General features: G+C 42.6%; 1 protein-coding gene across 2 annotated transcripts in view; it reads right to left on the bottom strand.

Moving 5' to 3' along the window:
• Positions 1-5875: 5875 nt before the first annotated feature.
• Positions 5876-18817, bottom strand: part of ccdc135 (coiled-coil domain containing 135) — an 85735-nt gene continuing 72793 nt past the window's right edge. For both annotated transcript variants that reach the window (XM_078406168.1, XM_078406167.1), the window contains exons 15-18: positions 17538-17648; positions 12719-12913; positions 12249-12388; positions 5876-6878 (exon numbers count right to left, since the gene is read on the bottom strand). In XM_078406168.1, coding sequence (XP_078262294.1) covers positions 6788-6878; positions 12249-12388; positions 12719-12913; positions 17538-17648 — 537 coding nt within the window. In that variant the 3' untranslated portion in view covers positions 5876-6787. The remainder of the gene's footprint in view (positions 6879-12248; positions 12389-12718; positions 12914-17537; positions 17649-18817) is intronic.

Here is an 18817-nt window from a genome sequence, read left to right as displayed (position 1 = left end):
AGACAGCATGGAAACAGGCCCTTTGGCTCTCAAAGTCTTTGCTCACCTCCAACCACCATTTACACAAATCTTATGTAATCCATTTTGGTCTAACCCCCCACCCAATTCCCACCAACTTCCTCCAGATTCTACCAGTGACCATTTAACCTAGTTTAATTCTCCTTGATTTCAAATTGCAAAGAAGCTCCCCAAGATGACCTGGGAATCTGCCAAAATTACACATATTCATTTCTGTGTACAAATTCACCAAAGGACCAGACTCGAATGACTAGTGCGTGTCAAAAACATTTTTGTACCCTTGAGACAAAATAAGCAGTTAAAAAATGCAATTTGAAAGGGCCTGCAGCAATGGAGTTCACTGCCAGACTGTCATGTATCAGTCTTTTCCTTTAGGATTTAAAAACAGTTTGCTGAATGAAAATATATAGAATTGCAGAACTCTCTTTCTGTTGTACTGAATGTTACCTGGAATTCATATTGAGCTTATCAGAGATTTGCCTGTTTAGCTAGACTTTGCAACTTGAAACTTTCATATAAAATCTGAATGCACGATCATGCAATGTTCAGTCAAATACAAGAAAATTCCTGGATGTCATTATGAGACTAGATTGTGAAACGAACTGATTGTTTTCTAACAGCGAGCTACTCATCTGATGTACGTTTTTAAACCTTAACAAACTTTGCATCTGAAATAAAATGTGATCTAAATTCCAATTCAAGATAGAGAAGGAACATTCAAACTTGTATTTTATAGCAAAAAAAACAAAATGAGGCAATCATGCATGTGAGGGTCTTATTTGATTAAGAACTGGCCAATAAAGGGTGTGTGTGGGAGGGTTATATATTTTTTTAAATGTTAGAATATTTCAGTTTGAGCAATATTACTTTCAATTCTTACTCAAAATGTTGATCTTAATACTAGGAAACCATCCACTAAGTTTTTTTTACCAGATAACAAGCTCAATTGTTTAAACGCTTGGAGCTTTTCCATTGTTATTGTAGATTAAGGTCCATCTGTACTTGAACCCAACCCCTGCTTTAAAATGGTTATCCAAGGAATATCATTTCTGCTAACAAGAAATCTCTACTTTTAAAACTTCTATTGTCCTAGCATTCACATTTGGGGGAACAAGTTATAAATATTTACTATCCTTTGTGGGAAAATAAGAAATAATCTAGTGACGTTTCAGATTAAAACAGTAATTTAGTTTAAAGAGAGTCAAGAGTGTTTTATTGTCACATGTCCCAGATAGAACAATGAAATTCTTACTTGCTGCAGCACAACAGAATATGTAAACATAGTACACAGTAAACAATATGATAAATGAAATACCCAAAAAACAAACAGTAGTGGAATAATAATAGTCTATTGTAGTTCAGAGCTTATTTGAGGTTGTAGTGTTTAATAGCCTGATGGCTCTAGGGAAGAAGATGTTCCCGATCCTGGATATTACAGTTTTCAGGCTCCTGTACCTTCCCGATGGCAGTAGTGAAATGAGTGTGTGGCCAGGATGGTGTGGGTCTCTGATGATGCTGGCTGCCTTTTTGAGGCAGCGACTCCAATAAATCCCTTCGATAGTGGGGAGGTCAGAGCCGGTGATGGACTGGGCAGTGTTCTACAACTTTTTGTAGTCTTTTCCGCTTCTGGACGTTCAAGTTGCCGAACCAGGACATGATGCAACCAGTCAATGTGCTCTCTACTGTACACCTATAGAAGTTCAAGAGAATCCTCTTTGACATACTGAATCTCCTTTATTTTCTCAGGAAGTAGAGGAGTTGATGTGCTTTATTTATAATTGTATCAGTGTGCTGAGTCCAGGAAAGATCTTCGGAAATATGCACGCCCAGGAATTAAAAAACATTTTTACTCTCTCCACCATCGTCCTTTTGATATAAACAGGATTGTGGGTCCTCATCCTTCCTCTTCCAAAGTCCACAATCAGTCCATTGGTTTTCCTGATATTGAGAGCCAGGTTGTTGTGCTGGCACCATTTGGTCAATCGGTCCATCTCGCTTCTATACTCTGACGCATCACCATCTGAAATTCGTCCAACAATGGTGGTGTCTTCGGCGAAATTGAAGGTAGAGTTTGTACTGTGCCCGGCTACTCAGTCGTGAGTATAGAGTGAGTAGAGCAGAGGGCTGAGCACGCAGCTTTGTGGTGCTCCGGAACTGATTGTTAATGAGGAAGAAGTATTTTTGCCAATTCGACCAGACTGTGGTCTGGATGAGGAAGTCGAAGATCGAAATTGCAGAGGGGTGCGCAGAGACCCAGTTCCGTGAGCTTGGTAACCAGCTAGGAGGGGATGATGGGATTGAACACTGAGCTGTAGTCTATAAACAACAGCCTGACGAAAGTGTCTTTATTGTCCAAGTGGTCCAGTGGAGAGTCAGTGAGATTGCATCCTCCGTTGACCTTGAAGGTGGACACAAAATACTGGAGTAACTCAGCGGGACAGGCAACATCTCTGGAGAGAAGGAATGGGTGACTTTTCTGGTCGTGACCCTTCTTCAGACTGATGTCAGGGGAATGGGCGGGACAAAGATAGAATGTAGTCGGAGACAGTCAGACTGGTGGGAGAACTGGGATGGAGGAGGGATAGAGAGGGAAAGCAAGGGGTATTTGAAGTTAGAGAAGTCAATATACATACCGCTGGGATGTAAGCTACCCAAGCGAAATATGAGGTGCTGTTCCTCCAATTCGTGCTGGGCCTCACTGACAATGGAGGAGGCCCAGGATAGAATGGTCAGATTGGGAATAGGAGGGGAGTTAGTGGAGGTGTTCAGCGAAACAATCGCCGAGCCTGCGCTTGGTCTCACCGAAACAGGTCCTTCGTTGACCTGTTGTGACGGTAGGCAAACTGTTGTGGGTTGAGGTTGGAGTTGATATCCACCATAACCAACCTCTTACAGGTTAAAACAGTAATTTAGTTTAAAGGATGACTGGGCGTGTTTTGAACGGTTGTACATAAAATATTTCTTATAACGGTGTAACATAATAGACAACATTTACTTGAGTCAACAAACACTTTCCTTTCTTCCAATCCAAAACTCTGTCGACTAAAATTACTGCCATTTATTTTGAGTGAAGCTTTCAAAGTGCTAGACTTGACAACTTAACTATTAACTCATTAACTATTAACAACTTAACTCATTTCAGATTTAATTTTAATCACGTTTTAGAATCTGACTTTTATACTGCCAGCTTATGGATCTTCATAACATGATTTTCTTCCTCCTTCCCCCCAAAGATTTTGCAATTAAAATGTATTATTGTATGTGTTCAAGCTAGCCGAAATTCACACTAAATGATCAAATCCTCTTCAGCTGAATAGCAATTTCTGTCTCCTCCCCATGCCAGAATGATCAGAGCTGCTCAACAAAAAGTCTTGCACTTACCAAAGGCAGTATATTTTTAGGTCAAAAACTTTATATCACATTGGACTCCTGATAAGTTCTGATCTAATCTATATCACCCTGTCCATCTCATCTCATGCACATACATGGCCTGGTCTTAGGATTCTTAGGCCCCCTCAGTCATGGCTGACCGTGGGTGATGCATCCTAGTTGGCTGTTTGCTCCACACCTCGGCTAGAGCAGCCTCGCTTGTGGCTGAAGAGACCAATGCGGGAGTGACGGTCTCTGTCGCAAAGGTTACATTTGTGTGTGGTCTCTGGTTTGTTGAAGTTGCTGCGCTCATCACACTATTGGATCATATATGGTTCTTGTAATAGAAAGCTAACCATGTTAATGGAAAAAAGTTTAAAGTATCTAACTGTTTTTCATTGAAATGCAAAATTGAAAATATTTTAAATCTCATAAGCCTTTTCTATTTGTAAGCATGTGGTGGTCCAAAAGGGGCACTTTTCTGTAAGAATTATCTACTTAGTAAAATGATTTTAACATGAATAAATATATATTTTAATGGCATGGGCGTTGTTATGAAATCTGGAGAAGTGTACTTCTGGATAGCACCTTCCTTAAGTAAATGAAACAAGCAGAGTGCTAACTTCATGCTGTTTCACCTTGTTCGAGTTGTGTACCACATATGATATGGTGTAAAAGTTTTAAAAAATGCTGGAAACACTCAGCAGGTCAGTTGGCATTTGTTGACGTTTCATCTCAATAACATTTGGTCACAACACATTTTAAAAGGTATTCCATCCGAACACTGGCTGTTTCTTATTTCACAGATGGTGTATCCAGTGCTAATTTTCCATTCAGAAATGACACTGTTTGCCTCCATCCTGTGAAAAATGATGTACAATACCTTGTTAAATATGCATTTTGGTGTGCATTTTAGGATGGGAATTCAAGCAAAGGATCATAAAAGTCATAAAATACAAGGCAAATACATATGCCAGCCAGATAAGGGCGTAGTAATGAAGAGGAAAAAATTGAGTCAATGTTACAGATTGATAATTTGTAGCAGAAACAACCAGTTCTGATGCAGAGAAACCAAGTTAGCTGAGGTTGTAGAATTCTTTATTGAGTTCCAAAGGCTGCAATTTGGCCAAAGGGAAGATGAAATGCTGTTCACAAACCTTTTGCTGGGCCTTATTATAACTTTGCAGGAGGTCATAGATAGATAGGCCAAATTGGTAGCGCACGGAACAATTAAAGTAGAAGAAATGACACTGGCAGCACCGGAGACTCAGGTTCGATCCTGACTACGGGTGCTGCACTGTAAGGAGTTTGTTCGTTCTCCCCGTGACCTGCGTGGGTTTTCTCCGAGATCTTCGGTTTCCTCCCACACTCCAAAGACGTACAGGTATGTAGGTTAATTGGCTGGGTAAATGTAAAAATTGTCCCTAGTGGGTGTAGGATAGTGTTAATGTACGGGGATCGCTGGGCGGCATGGACTTGGTGGGTCGAAAAGGCCTGTTTCCGGTTGTATATATATGATATGATATGATATGAAAACAGAAAATATTTGAAATACTCAGCAGATCAAGCTGCGACATTGTTAATGATTTAGAACTGCTGTACTCCACAGAGCAGAAATCTAAACTTTAATTGTAACATGTGGCCAGTTTTCACATCCGAGGATTAATATGGTCATATTAAATCCTGAATTGCAGTTGCAGCAGTTCTTTTTTCTCTCCTGCAACTCGTGCATTTTCAAGAATAGGGCAGGGATGGTGGCGGTAGAGTTGCTGCCTTACAAACAGAGTTTGTACGTTCTCTCTGTGACCGCATGGGTTTTCTCCGGGTGCTCCAGTTTCCTCAAATACCAAAGATGTTCAGGTTTATAGGTTAATTGGCTTCTGCAAATTGCCCCTATAGGATGCAAAATTTGGATAACATGGAACTAATGTATGGGTAATCGTTGGTCGGCGTGGACTTGGTGGGCCAAAGAGCCTGTTTCCATGCTCTATCTCTAAATTATACTAAAACGAAAAATAGAGTTTGCAGGTGATCTGTCTTGTTTAATGGGAAATCTCAGTTTCAGCTTCTCAGACCAGATGGTGATTAATGGTTGGAGGCAAAAGAGGTGACTCAACTAGACCAGGTTAATTACTATATAACTACGGGTAGCTGTTTAGTAGAGGTGGGTAAGAAGAGTCAACATTTAAAGTTGAATCTGAATAAAAACCTTCAAGAATGAGCAAATGTAAGACTAAGATAAATCTGTAATGCCAAATGCAAATGATGAAGAATGATAATTTCCAGATTATTAGACGACAAACAGCAGTATGGTATGGACTGTCTCACAAGTACATGTACTGAGGATATGGTGAATGGAGGAAGCCCCAAAGGAATTTCCTCCTGTCTGTACATTTTAACATCTATTGAATGGGAAATTTAAAGTTTCATCACCTGGAATCCTTCACTGATCACATTCAGAACTTTATTACATAAAATATTTTCATGTATACAATCAAGTCTTCAAACAAAAATCAAAACAACTGCAGATGCTGGAAATCTGAGATAAAAACAGAAGATGCTGGGAAGACTCAACAGGCCAGGCAGCAGTTGTGGTGAATGCAGATTGGGTGACTGCTGTGTAGAGTAGTGGCGTCCGTCCACAGGGATGATTACTTCCTGCTGCCTGCCATTTTAATTCTCCATTACACTGCTAATCTGACCAATTTATGGCCTGCACTGTTATAAAAAGGCTCAAGGAAAGGTTTATGAACAGCAATTTATCTGCTCACATTGCAGCCTTTGTGACTCAATAAAGAGCTCCACCACTTCAGATAACTTGCTTTTGTGTCTGTATAAGAACTGGCTGTTTCTGCTGCAAGTCATCAATCTGGAATATTTCCTCTTCATTAACATATCCTAATCTGCTGAACAAATATTTTAGGCCTGTATTTTGTGACTTGTCTTCCTTTGCTTATATTCTCACACTCTAACACCCCTTATTTTATGACTTTTGTCCACTCCCTTTCTCTCTCACTATATGCATTAATTCAGTGACCAGATAACCTCTGCAATTTATCCCTTTGCAATCAAAACTTCCCCCTATCCTTTGTCCTGCCCATCATTCCGTCTCCTTCTCTGCAACTTAAAACGAAATTATTTTCTCTTTTTCCGATTTCCAATAAAGAATTTTAGGCCTAAAATGTTCCTCTATCTCCAGATCCTGTCTGACCTGTTCTGTGTTTTCAGTATTTTCTGTTAAATCATTCATTCTTATTAATCAAAACTATTCATAAGAACCCACTCAGACCATATTTTTATTTTTATTTTGAAATGGTGTTGATGGGATTGCATAAAGTCACCTGCACATCAATCATTTTCCCCAGATCTTGGTTTGCACTGCAGTGGGCAATGAACACTTTCAGCAGTCCTTTAATTTCTTGGCCAACCGTGAGTCTTTGCGAATCTTTTCCTCCAGAGCCAGGTACTTGGTTGGTGCTATCTCTTTGTGTCTGCAAACACACAGCATTAACCTCAGTATTTGAAGGTGAAGGAAACAAATTAACATTTTGTGTGGGCATAAGGAACTGCAGATGCTGCTTTGCAAGAAAAGACACAGTGCTGAAATAACTCAATGGGTCAGGCAGCATCTCAGGGAAACATGGATAGATTAGGTTTTCGGTAGGGACCCTTCCTCAGGATGATTATAGTGGGGGCAGGACAAACTCTGGCAAGTGATAGGTGGATAAATTAGAGGAGGCTTTTGATCGACAGATAGTTGGGCAAAGGCCAGAAATTAAAAAGATATGAGCTAAGGCGATCAGGATAGAGGAGTGTGAGTTGTGAAGCCAGAGGAAAGAATATAGGTGGAAAGGGATGGGGGAAGGGATAAATGAGTGTGCATCCAGGAGAGGCACAGGGGAGAGGGAAGTGGGGGAGGGGGTTGTTTATAGGTCAGTTACCTAAAATTGGAGAACTCGATGTTCATTCCTTAAGCTGTAAACTAAACGAACAAGAGGTGCTGTTCCTCCGGTTTGCATGTGGCTTCATTCTGCCAATGGAGGAGGCCCAGGACTGAAAGGTCAGTATGAGGATGGGTTGGGAAGGGGAGTTAAATGGTTAGCAACAGGGAGACCCAGCAAACCTTGGCAGACCAAACGCAAGTGTTCGGCGAAACGGTCACATATAGTATACGAAATGTGTAGGAAGGAACTGCAGAAGCTGGTTTATACCGAAGGCAGACATAAAATGCTGGATTAACTCAGCGGGACAGGCAGCATCCCTGGAGAGAAGGAATGGTGACGTTCTGGGTCGAGACACTTCTTCAGATTGAGACTCAGTGGAGAAGGAGTCTAGAGATATGGAAGGGTAAGGTGTGAAAACGATAGATCAAACCAGGAAATGAAGGAAATGTACAATGGATCATTGTTACTTGAGGGGAGGGTGATGAGGAGGCATACAATCAGTAAAATTAATTGGGACAGTGAAACTAGATGGAGAACTATGGAGGGGAAAGGATGGAGAGAGAGGGAAAGCAAGGGTTACTTGAAGTTAGAGAAATCGCTTCATACCACTGCGTTTATAGTTTAGTTTACAGATACAGCACGGAAACAGGCCCTTCGGCCCACCGGGTCCGCGCCGACCAGCGATCCCCGCATATTAATACTATCCTACACACACTAGAGACATTTTTTACATTTAAAAAGCCAATTAACCTACATACCTGTACGTCTTTGGAGTGTGGGAGGAAACCGAAGATCTTGGAGAAAACCCACGCAGATCAAAGGGAGAACGTATAAACTCCATACAGACAGCACCCACAGTCAGGATCGAACCTGGGTCTCTGGTGCTGCATTCGCTGTAAGGCAGCAACTCTACCGCTGCACCACCGGGCCGCCAGTGGGTTGTAAGCTGTCCAAGTGAAATATGAGGTGCTGTTCCTCCAATTTGCATTGGGCCTCACTGACAGTGGAGGAGGCCCAGGACAGAAAGGTCAGTATGGAAATGGGAGGGGGAGTTAAGGTGTTGAGCAACCAGGAGATCGCATAGGCCTAGGCAAACAGAGCGGAGGTGTCCAGGGAAACAATCGCCAAGTCTGCACTTGGTCTCGCCGATATATAGGAATCTATACCTGGAACAGCGGATACAGTATATGAAATTGGAGGAGGTGCAAGTGAATCTCTGCCACATCTGAAAGGACTGTCCGAATCCTTGGACATTCAGGGAGGAGGTATAGGGACAGGTGCTGCATCTCCTGCGGTTGCAGGGGAAAGTACCTGGGGAAGGGGTGGTTTGGGTGGGGAGTTGCGGAGGGAACAGTCTCTGTGGAAAGCGGAAAGGGGTGATGGGACGATGTAGCTAGAATCCCATTTGAGGTGAAAATGTCGGAGGATTATGTGTTGTATGCGATCGCTCAAGTAGAACTTTGGAACAGTGCCTCAAGGGTTATGGGTTTGGACAGACAAATGGAGGTGAGACAGCACACAGATCAGGTGTCATTTTGTCACTTGCCTCCAAGACTGAAGAGAACATAAACTCTGCTGGACCATATGGACAACTGTTCACAAATCCTGTCCCCATAGATGTGGTTAAACCAACAATTTAGTGCATGCATAACACAAACCTCCAGAATCCTTCAAATACATTTATAGTATGGTGCTCAGTAAGTCATTGTATAACTTGGTTAGATCACACTTGATTATGACCCTTCTTCAGACATGTAAAATTGAATCTCCTATTTAAAGTATTAAAGCATCATTAGTCATATCTATTAGAGCAGTCCGGATCCTTAGTTAGGCTCCTCCACATAAATCAAGCAATATAATTTAAAATATATATATTGAAGGCGGAATGGTGGCACAGCGGTAGAGTTGCTGCCTTACAGCGTTGCAACACCGGAGACCCGGGTCCCGACTACGGGTGCTGTCTGGAGTTTGTCCGTTCTCCCTGCGTGGGTTTTCGCCGAGATCTTCGGTTTTCTCCCACACTCCAAAATCGTACAGGTTTGTAGGTAAATTGGCTTGGAAAATGTAAAAAATGTTCCTAGTATGTGGAAGGCAGTGTTAATATGCGGGGATCACTGGTCGGGCGGACCCGGTGGGCCGAAGGGCCTGTTTCCGTGCTGTGTCTCTAAATGAAGCTAAACTAAATAGGATTTAAACTAAACCGGGGCTCAATGTACCAAGTAGGTGGGAAGGTTAGGCTCTGGGATATCAGAGAAATACAATTACAAACATCTCAGAATATACATAGTTGGAAAACATAGATTAGGCCAGGTCTGGTGCTGTAAAATGAGCCATTTTTTTGGAATTTATTTTCCAATAATATTAATGATTTAAATTAATATTCATGAATAATAATATTAACGAATAAATTAATGGCTAAATTATCAAAATTAAATTGGTATTAAATCGGCAAAAATCATTTTCTTCGATGTTTGTAGGACACCTGAATAATGACACTTTCATGTTGAGTTTATTTTAGTTTAGGTTAGTACAGCGTGAAAGCAGATCCTTCAGCCCACCAAATCCATCAATCAATCTCCCGTTCACACTAGTTCTATGTTATCCCACTTTCTCATCCACTCCTTACACACTAGGGGCAATTTTACAGAGGTTGAATAACCTACAAACCTGCGCATCTTAGGGACGTGGGAGGAAACTGGACCGCCTCGAGGAAACTCATACGGTCACAGGGAGAATTTGCAAACTGCACACATACTGGTCACGCCTGAGGTCAGGATCGAACACGGCTTTCTGCTGCTGTGGTGAGACTGATGATCATTGGCTCTTAATTAAGATGTAAAGCAGTTTAACCTGCCTGCAGAAAGGGGTGATAACCAGTTGATCAAAGGTTCCCAGATTGCTCCCCAGAGGCAATGTGAGTCACAGGCTCATCATGCACTGTGAAATTTGTTGATCAGAGCAGGTTCATTGCAGAAGCTCCAGACAAACTAGCAGTTCAGACAGAGCTGCAGCATTTGGTCATCATCCTGGTCCCCAGCTAGAGAGAGCACAGGATGATCTGAATGGCAGGGAACAGGTTTAGCTGAATGGCAGGGAACAGGTTTAGCTGATGTGCCTGGGGGCTTATTCACAAAATGCTGGAGTAACTCAGCAGGTCAGGCAGCATCTCAGGAGAGAAGGAATGGGCGACGTTTCGGTCCAGACCCTTCTTCAGGCTGATGTCAGGGGGGCGGGACAAAGGAAGGATATAGGTGGACTTCATACACTTCACCTCCAATTTCCATCCTGCCCTTAAATATACCTGGACTATCTCTGACATTTCCCTCCCGTTTCTGGACCTCACCATCTCCATCACAGGAGACAGACTAGTGACGGACATTTACTATAAACCCACCGACTCGCACAGCTATCTGGACTACACTTCTTCCCACCCGGTCCCCTGCAAAAAGTCTATCCCCTACTCCCAATTCCTCCGTCTACGCCATATCTGCGCCCGGGATGAGGTGTTTCACACTAGGGCTTCCGAGATGTCCTCGTTCTTCAGAAAACGGGGCTTCCCCTCCTCCATTATAGATGAGGCTCTCACTAGGGTCTCTTCTACATCCCGCAGCTCCGCTCTTGCTCCCCCTCCCCCCACTCGCAACAAGGACAGGATCCCCCTCGTTCTCACCTTCCACCCCACCAGCCAGCGGATCCAACATATCATCCACCAACATTTCCGTCACCTACAACGGGACCCCACCACTGGCCATATCTTCCCATCCCCTCCCCTCTCTGTGTTCCGCAGAGACCGTTCCCTCCGTAACTCCCTGGTCCACTCGTCCCTTCCTACCCAAACCACCCCAACCCCGGGCACTTTCCTCTGCAACCGCATGAGATGCAACACCTGTCCCTTTACCTCCCCCCTCAACTCCATCAAAGGACCCAAACAGTCTTTCCAGGTGAGACAGAGGTTCACCTGCACCTCCTCCAACCTCATCTATTGCATCCGCTGCTCTAGATGTCAACTTATTTATATCGGCGAAACCAAGCGCAGGCTCGGCGATCGCTTCGCTGAACACCTGCGCTCGGTCCGCATTAACAAAACTGATCTCCCGGTGGCCCAGCACTTTAACTCCCCTTCCCATTCCCAGTCTGACCTCTCTGTCATGGGCCTCCTCCAGTGCCATAGTGAGGCCCGCCGGAAATTGGAGGAGCAGCACCTCATATTTCGCCTGGGCAGTTTGCAGCCCGGTGGTATGAACGTCGACTTCTCCAACTTCAGATAGCTCCTCTGTCCCTCCCTTCCCCTCCTCCTTCCCATATCTCCCTCTATCTTCCTGTCTCCACCCTTATCCTTCCTTTGTCCCGCCCCCCTGACATCAGTCTGAAGAAGGGTCTCGACCCGAAACGTCACCCATTCCTTCTCTCCCGAGATGCTGCCTGACCTGCTGAGTTACTCCAGCATTTTGTGAATAAAAGGATATAGGTGGAGACAGGAAGCCTGGGGGCTTGCTCCACATCGATAATGGGGATTCTTACAGCACAGGTCAGCATTGTCATGAGGGGAGTGTGGGAAAAGGCACTAAAGATGATATTATAATTATGGAGACAAGGCACCAAACACAGATCAGTAGCACTGAATATTTTGTTTCTATAATAAAAACAGACAATGCTGGTGGCATAAGTGGCAAAAGAAATAGATGTAACATTTCAAGTGTCTTTGTCAGAATGACTCTTCGTCCGAATGAGGTTTCAAGTTGATCTCCTTAAAAATCATCAACCTGAAACGATGACTCTGCGTCTACCCGACCTGATAAGTATCTCTCACATTTCCTGTTTTATTTCAGATTTCCAATATCTGTCGCTTTAATCTCTGATTTTTCAATGTTGGCCTAATTAATTACTGTGCATTAAAAGTGAAACAAGAATTCTTACTTGTTGAGGCGCAGTTCAAGGATGTGAATTCGGAACATGGCCTCAGAGCAGTAGGACAAGTAGGCCTGTTCATCTTCCTTGGTCATGGATATTTGGTTCTGCTGGTACCATTGCTGTTTATTCTGGAGCTCTAAAGCCTCCTAGAAAGAAAGCGCAAGAAACAGTGAGTAAGCATATATACCTTTACTGAGGAATTAAATGCCATTTGGACTGTTCTATTACTTATTTGATGAAACTGTAAATTGGACAGAAAAATATTCATTGGACTTTTAAAGAAAATTCAAATTGATACAATAGTGCACTGACTCGCCGTCAAAGTCCTGACCTATTGATCCTGTGGCATGGGCTTCAATCACACCGAGGTAGCTGGAGAATTCAAGTAATTAAATAAATCTGGACTTTAAAAAACAAAAGATAGCTGATTGTGATAATGACTGAATAGGGAACAAAGAGTAGGTGAGGTTTAGTACCTTCTCAAAGCGACCTTGAATAAGATTGGCTTTGTCGATCAGCCTCTGCTTCATGTCTGCCAGGCAGTCACCGCGAAGCGTCATGGCTACCCTCTTGGTGATCTTCTTGGGTTGACCAAGCCGAGCAAGGAAAGGTGCGAGATAATCCACCTCCTCCTCAGCACGCCGCAACCGCTGCTCCTCCTCTATACGCATCTGAGAAACAAAATTGGCAAGTTCATAAATGGCTGGCATCATTGGTAAACTACAGGGGATCATAAGTGTTTGGAGTAGAATTAGGCCATTCGGCCCATCAAGTCCACTCCGCCATTCAATCATGGCTGATCTATCTCTCCCTCCTAACCCCATTTTCCTGCCTTCTCCCCATCACCTCTGACACCTGTACTAATCAAGAATTAAGGCAATCTATGCCTTAAAAATATCCACTGACTTGGCCTCCACAGCCTTCTGTGGCAAAGATCATATTCAACTTGGCAGATCATGCAGGAAGCCAATCTGTCTTTGAAACTGACACATATTTAATGCCATTAAATTTAATGAAATAAAGTTTGGATGAAAATCCACTCCAACAGGTTACCCACTAACATTACAATTTTGCAATTACCCCATAGTTCAAGATCAATCAGAGTCGTATTTTTGCTATCATCTTTATCCTGAAACTAAAAGGAGGTAAAGAAAATACCAATAAGGGACAAATACCGTGATTGAAGGACAGCGTGAATCAGAAAATTAGTGATGAATAGGTGTGGATTTTAAGAGGGAATGCAAAGACAAATGGAAGCAAGGAAGTTCCAGTAGGGATATGACACGATTAGCCATGACATAGATGCATGACACATCAGACACGGTATGAAGATTATGCAAGAAGAGTGCATCTTCATTGCCTGAAAGAGGAGCAAATAAATGGAGAGAATGGCTGGGACCTCTAGTTCATCTTTTCCTGCTCTGTAGTTGGAAAAATAAGGTTCAACAGATATTCTACCATTTTTTGCACGGGCTGGATCAGCCAATTGGCAGATTTTATTTTCATCCGTCTAGAAGATCTGAAGTTTCCAGGAATTCTGTAATGTTCCAGCTGATCACGTGCTCACAGGTAAGATGACCATCAGTGAATGGACAGGTAATCAGTTGCCAATCTGCTTGATATTCAGGAGATTAGACAGTCAAAGCCCACCGAAGAGCTTCGAGCATTGCATTGTTACAATCTTCCCCAAAAGGCAAGGTCGTACAGAGAAAGCACCCATCAGCAACAAACTAAACTACAAAGGTTTGGAGAGTGCTAGCTCCATCACCAGCGTTAGCTGGAGTCGGCCAGAACCATTGTAGAAATGGAACAATTGATTTCCACGCCTTGGCAAATGTAACACATCATGACTCAATGACTCCTTCTGTAAAATGAACACTGGATAAGGATGAGGTCAGGCCTGATTGTAAAACATGTTCCAACACTGAATTGTCGGATAACATCTAAGCTAGAAAGTTGTCTGTGCCGTATCAAGAAAATCAATGTCCCACAGACAATAATCGCACTAACAATGTATTAGTGAAAATTAATTAACATAAGCACATAGGAAACAAGAACAGAAGTTAGCCATCCTGCCCTTTCACCATTCATCAAGAAAATGGCTGATTTTCAGCTGCCACGTCAGCATTATTTTCCAGTATAATTTCTATATCCGTAGATTACCTCGATGTCCAGAAATCTCATGAACTGTGTTGAGAATGCTCAAAACTGATCCACCTTCCAGGTAGAGAATTCCAAAAACTCATCACCCCTTGTGTAAAAAAACAAAATTTTAACCTCATTCATAAAAATGTCTTCTTGCAACTATAATCTTTGGTTCTGGATTCCTAAGCCAGGAGAAATATCGTCTCTGCATCCAGCATGTTAAGCCTGTAAGAACTTTGTGAGTTTCATGAGATTTTCACTCATTTATGTTCACTCTAATGAACACAGTCCCCATCAATTTAACCCGCCATCTGCGGGATCAGTCTCAGAAACCTTCACGAACTAACTGACACTCCAAAGCTTTTCCACCATCTTCAAGCCTCAAATCGGGAATGTGATAAAATACTCTCCACTGGCCTGGACGTGCAGTGCAAACAACTCTTAAGAAGTTTAATACAACGTAACTTCTACAGATGCACTGTAGAAAGCATCCTTTCGGGGCACATCAGAAGTTGGTTGCTCTACCCAAGACCATGAGAAATTGCTTGCAGAGAGCTGTGGATGTGTTCATTACACAAACTAGCTTCTACACTTCATATTGCGTTGGGAAAGCAGCCAACAAAAATCAAGGACCATTTACACCTTGATCATCCCCTCTTCTCCCCTCTCCCATCAGGCAGAAGACACAAAAACTTGAAATAATACACCACCAGATTCAGGAACAACTTCTTTCTGCTCTTTTCAGACTACTGAACAGTCTTCTCATAAGCTAAGGATGCAGACCTGATCTCCCAACTTGCCCCGCTGAAGCCCTTGCACTTTTCAATCTGCACTTTCTCTGTAACTGTAATGCTGTAATACTGTATTATAGACTCTGGTATCTTTGCACTACCTATTTTATATTATGTATAGCTTGGTGATTCAATTATACTTCTATTGTCACATGTACGAAGCGTTAACACAGTAAATTTTATTCCTTACAAACAGTCCAGTAGAGTATTTCCATACCCCAGATCCCCGATTGGCAAGTGTACAGAAACAGTCTACTGATCCCGCTTGCAAGAGGCACCAATTTCCAAAGTTCCGCTCTTGGTCTTTTGAGGGGTGCCTGTCCAGGTAAGTCCCAGGCTGTCGCGGGCCTCAAGCCATCTCCTTCCTTGGACGCCACGCCCCTCTCCTCGCCCATCCACCTTTGTGCCCCGGAGGTGCCTCCCGCAACCGGCCACAAGGGCGCGGAAGGCCCTTTCCCGGTTCCCTTCCCTCTCCAATGGGCATTGCTCCTTGATGTTGGCTCCATCCTCCCAGTCTTGGTCTTTGGGGGATGAGCTAGGGCCGGCACTGTGACCTCCCCCCTTCCAGGCTGGCAGTTCCCCGGGTCCAAGGAGCAGGGGACCAGCTCGGCAAATTCCTCCTGCAGGTCACGATATGCCGAGTCTTCCACTCGGCCATGGGGGACTGGCTTGGAGGGCTCCCCTGAAGCGGCGATCCGCTGGGTCTTCTGTTCCTTCCATTCCATTCAGCCGAGCAAGGTCCGTGGCTTCCTGGGAGTATCCCAGATTGTACTCATGTATAGTATATTTGATTTAAAAACACGCAAACAACGTTTTTCACTGGATCTCAGTACATGTAACAACAATAATCAATATCAATCCAGGGCAAAGCAGCCTGCTTAACTAACCTTTCAACAATCATCCTTGACATTTATTCTCTACCACAGGCAAAATGCGGCAGCAGTTGTTCTCCCCGGCTCGTCTTGGTAGTAGAAGTCGCAGGTTTGTGGGATACCAAGAGGGAGCAGGGGCATAGAGGCACCTCTACCTGAAGGTTCCAATCCAATCTCATACTATCTTGATTTGGAAATATATCGTCCATCCTTCGTCATCATTGGGTCCACATGACGGAACTGCCTACCCAACATCACTGTGGGAAATAACTTCACTGGAAGGACTGCAGCTGTGTCAGGGACTGGCTTGTCTGTGGGTACCACGTGAACAGCAGTCAGCCACCTCGACCACAAGGGACTGCCTCAGAAGAAGAATAGGTCTCTTTACAATGGTTGCGTAGAACAAGTGTTTCAACACTATGTTAAAGATAGGACAAATCCATCATATGATAGTTTCCAAATACACAGGACAAGATGTTAGAAATCCAAAGTACAATTGATCCACAAGGATGGCAAATATTTTTTTTAATTGCATTTTTACTTAGTCTGATAATGCATATGATTTATGAACATTATTTTTTTCAGGTTCCTTAAATAAATTTCATACTTCCTATTTTTCAAATTTCCTTATGACAAAGGAGGCCATTCAGTCCATTGAATCTATGCCGGGTCTCAGAGCAATACCATTTTCCCCACTTATTTCCCTGTACCCTTATTTCACACACATGCCCATTAACTCCACCAGATTCTAACCACCCAGTCAAACCAGGTCCAATAGCCAATTAACCAAACAGCCAGTATGTCTTTGCTACATGCTAGGAAGCAAGAGCACCCAAGGGAAACGCATGCAGGCATGACAAGAATTTGCAAACTCCACATAGACAGGCCAATTTCACAGTCTTCAACTTGCTCGTATCAGAGTTAGCAGCTAGAATATATATTTTTGTGCTGAAAGGTGACTTGCACATCACTGTTGTTAAAGGAATCCTCAAAAGGGTTTCTATTTTTTCATGCACTTTTTTCAGCTGTTCAGTGGAGACCAAGGAATGGAATTGCTTTCTTACATGTTAATAGCCTTAAAATAGCGTCATGAGTCATGAGAAAATGGCAGCACAAGTAGATAGGGTGGTAAGGAAGACATATAACAGTTTGCTGTCAATGGCCGACGCAAATTAACACAAAAGTTAGGAAGTCATGTTGCAGCTATATAAAAACTGACTGAGGCCACTTTTGGAGTATTGAGTGCAGTTCAGGTAGCCACACAGTAGGAAGGATGTGGAGGCTTTGGAGAGGTGCAGAAGAGGTTTACCCGGACATTAGCTGGAAATAGCGTTATTAGCTATAAAGCGAGATTGCCGACCTGAAATATTGACTTGGTGGCTCTTCCCACAGAATAACATCTGACATGTAAACTCCAGAATATTGGGAAATGCATGGATTTTCTGAGCGGCAGCTGCTTTGAGAGTCTTTGAGACTGCCACACTCACCTGAGTTCTTCTGTGTTCTTTAGCTTTCTCATTTCTTTCTGTGTCATACACTGAGATGCTCAGTTCATTCGCCCTACGTTCTGCTGCCCTGTCCTTGAGAATTTCACGTATCTGAAATAAAGTACGTTATGTGTCAACTGGATGTTTTTAAAATTTAATAAATATTTCAGGGCAGAACTTCACAGCAAACACTCGTTAGGCTGATCCTATTCTATGTGCATTGGTTTTACTAAGTTCATTTATTATAAATCAGTTGTTGATTTGCTTATAAATTGAAACACATACATTATGTGAAACATGTGATTTAAGTGAGTTTGCAGGCAGATTTTTTCCCAATATGTGTCTAAAGTGTCAGCCATCACTATCACAGTCAATAGGTTGTAGCTTTAAATCCTACTCCAGAGAAGTGCAGAGTAGCACATGTCAAATTTTGGACAGTAAATTAAACTTAGGCCTCAGCTGCCTTCTCTGCTATGTTCTCAACCTAGGTGTCCCAGGATTTGGTTGCAAAGTCTAATATGAATGTCGCTTGGCAATTTTGAAGTGGAGCAGAGATATCCTTCCCAATATCCAGGACACTTTCCTTTAGGCCCATTGTGGCCTTTAAATTAACAGGAAGTAAATTTAACATGCACAAGGAAGATGGCATTCAGTGTTGTCTGGAAGGGTTGTCTGTCTGATTAGCATAATATCTTACAAACAAGCACAGATCAATGGTTTATTGAGTCCATCAGGTCTTGAACACTTCACAGCACTAACCACAACCCTACCTCAGCAAATATGATCTCTACTTTGTTTTGGCTGCATTACATACTTTAGATTTGCACTATTATGGCCATATTACTAGTATTACCGATTATTAATTTATTGTATTATTATTTATTGTATATTTATGTGTTATTGCATTAAAAGACCTTTAAAGCTGCAGCAATAAAGAATCTAATTGTTTTGTTGCCAGTGTATATGACAAACACTCTTGATTTGAGGCTTAACCATCCGAATCATCAACAAACCCAAATCTTCACCCAATAGATAATGAATCTCCAAGGTGAGGAAAGAAAAATAAATAAATTCTTGGTCAATTTATTTTAAAATAACGTTTGTATCCCATTTCTATTGCATACAGCTGAACAAGATCTTGAAAATTGTGGTACTAATTCTTCCACTCCAACTAATGGGTTTTGAAGGAGCATTGGAAGGCTGTCAGCCTGTTATTTATAATATGGACAAGAAGTAAGAATGATAACTGTTGTGCACTTTTTCTGCATGCTTTTGGGAAT

The sequence above is a fragment of the Rhinoraja longicauda genome, chromosome 10, assembly GCF_053455715.1.
Source record: "Rhinoraja longicauda isolate Sanriku21f chromosome 10, sRhiLon1.1, whole genome shotgun sequence".
NCBI classification, from domain to species: domain Eukaryota; kingdom Metazoa; phylum Chordata; class Chondrichthyes; order Rajiformes; family Arhynchobatidae; genus Rhinoraja; species Rhinoraja longicauda.
Note: the sequence above shows the minus strand (reverse complement) of the source record. Positions and strands in the feature narration are given on the sequence as shown.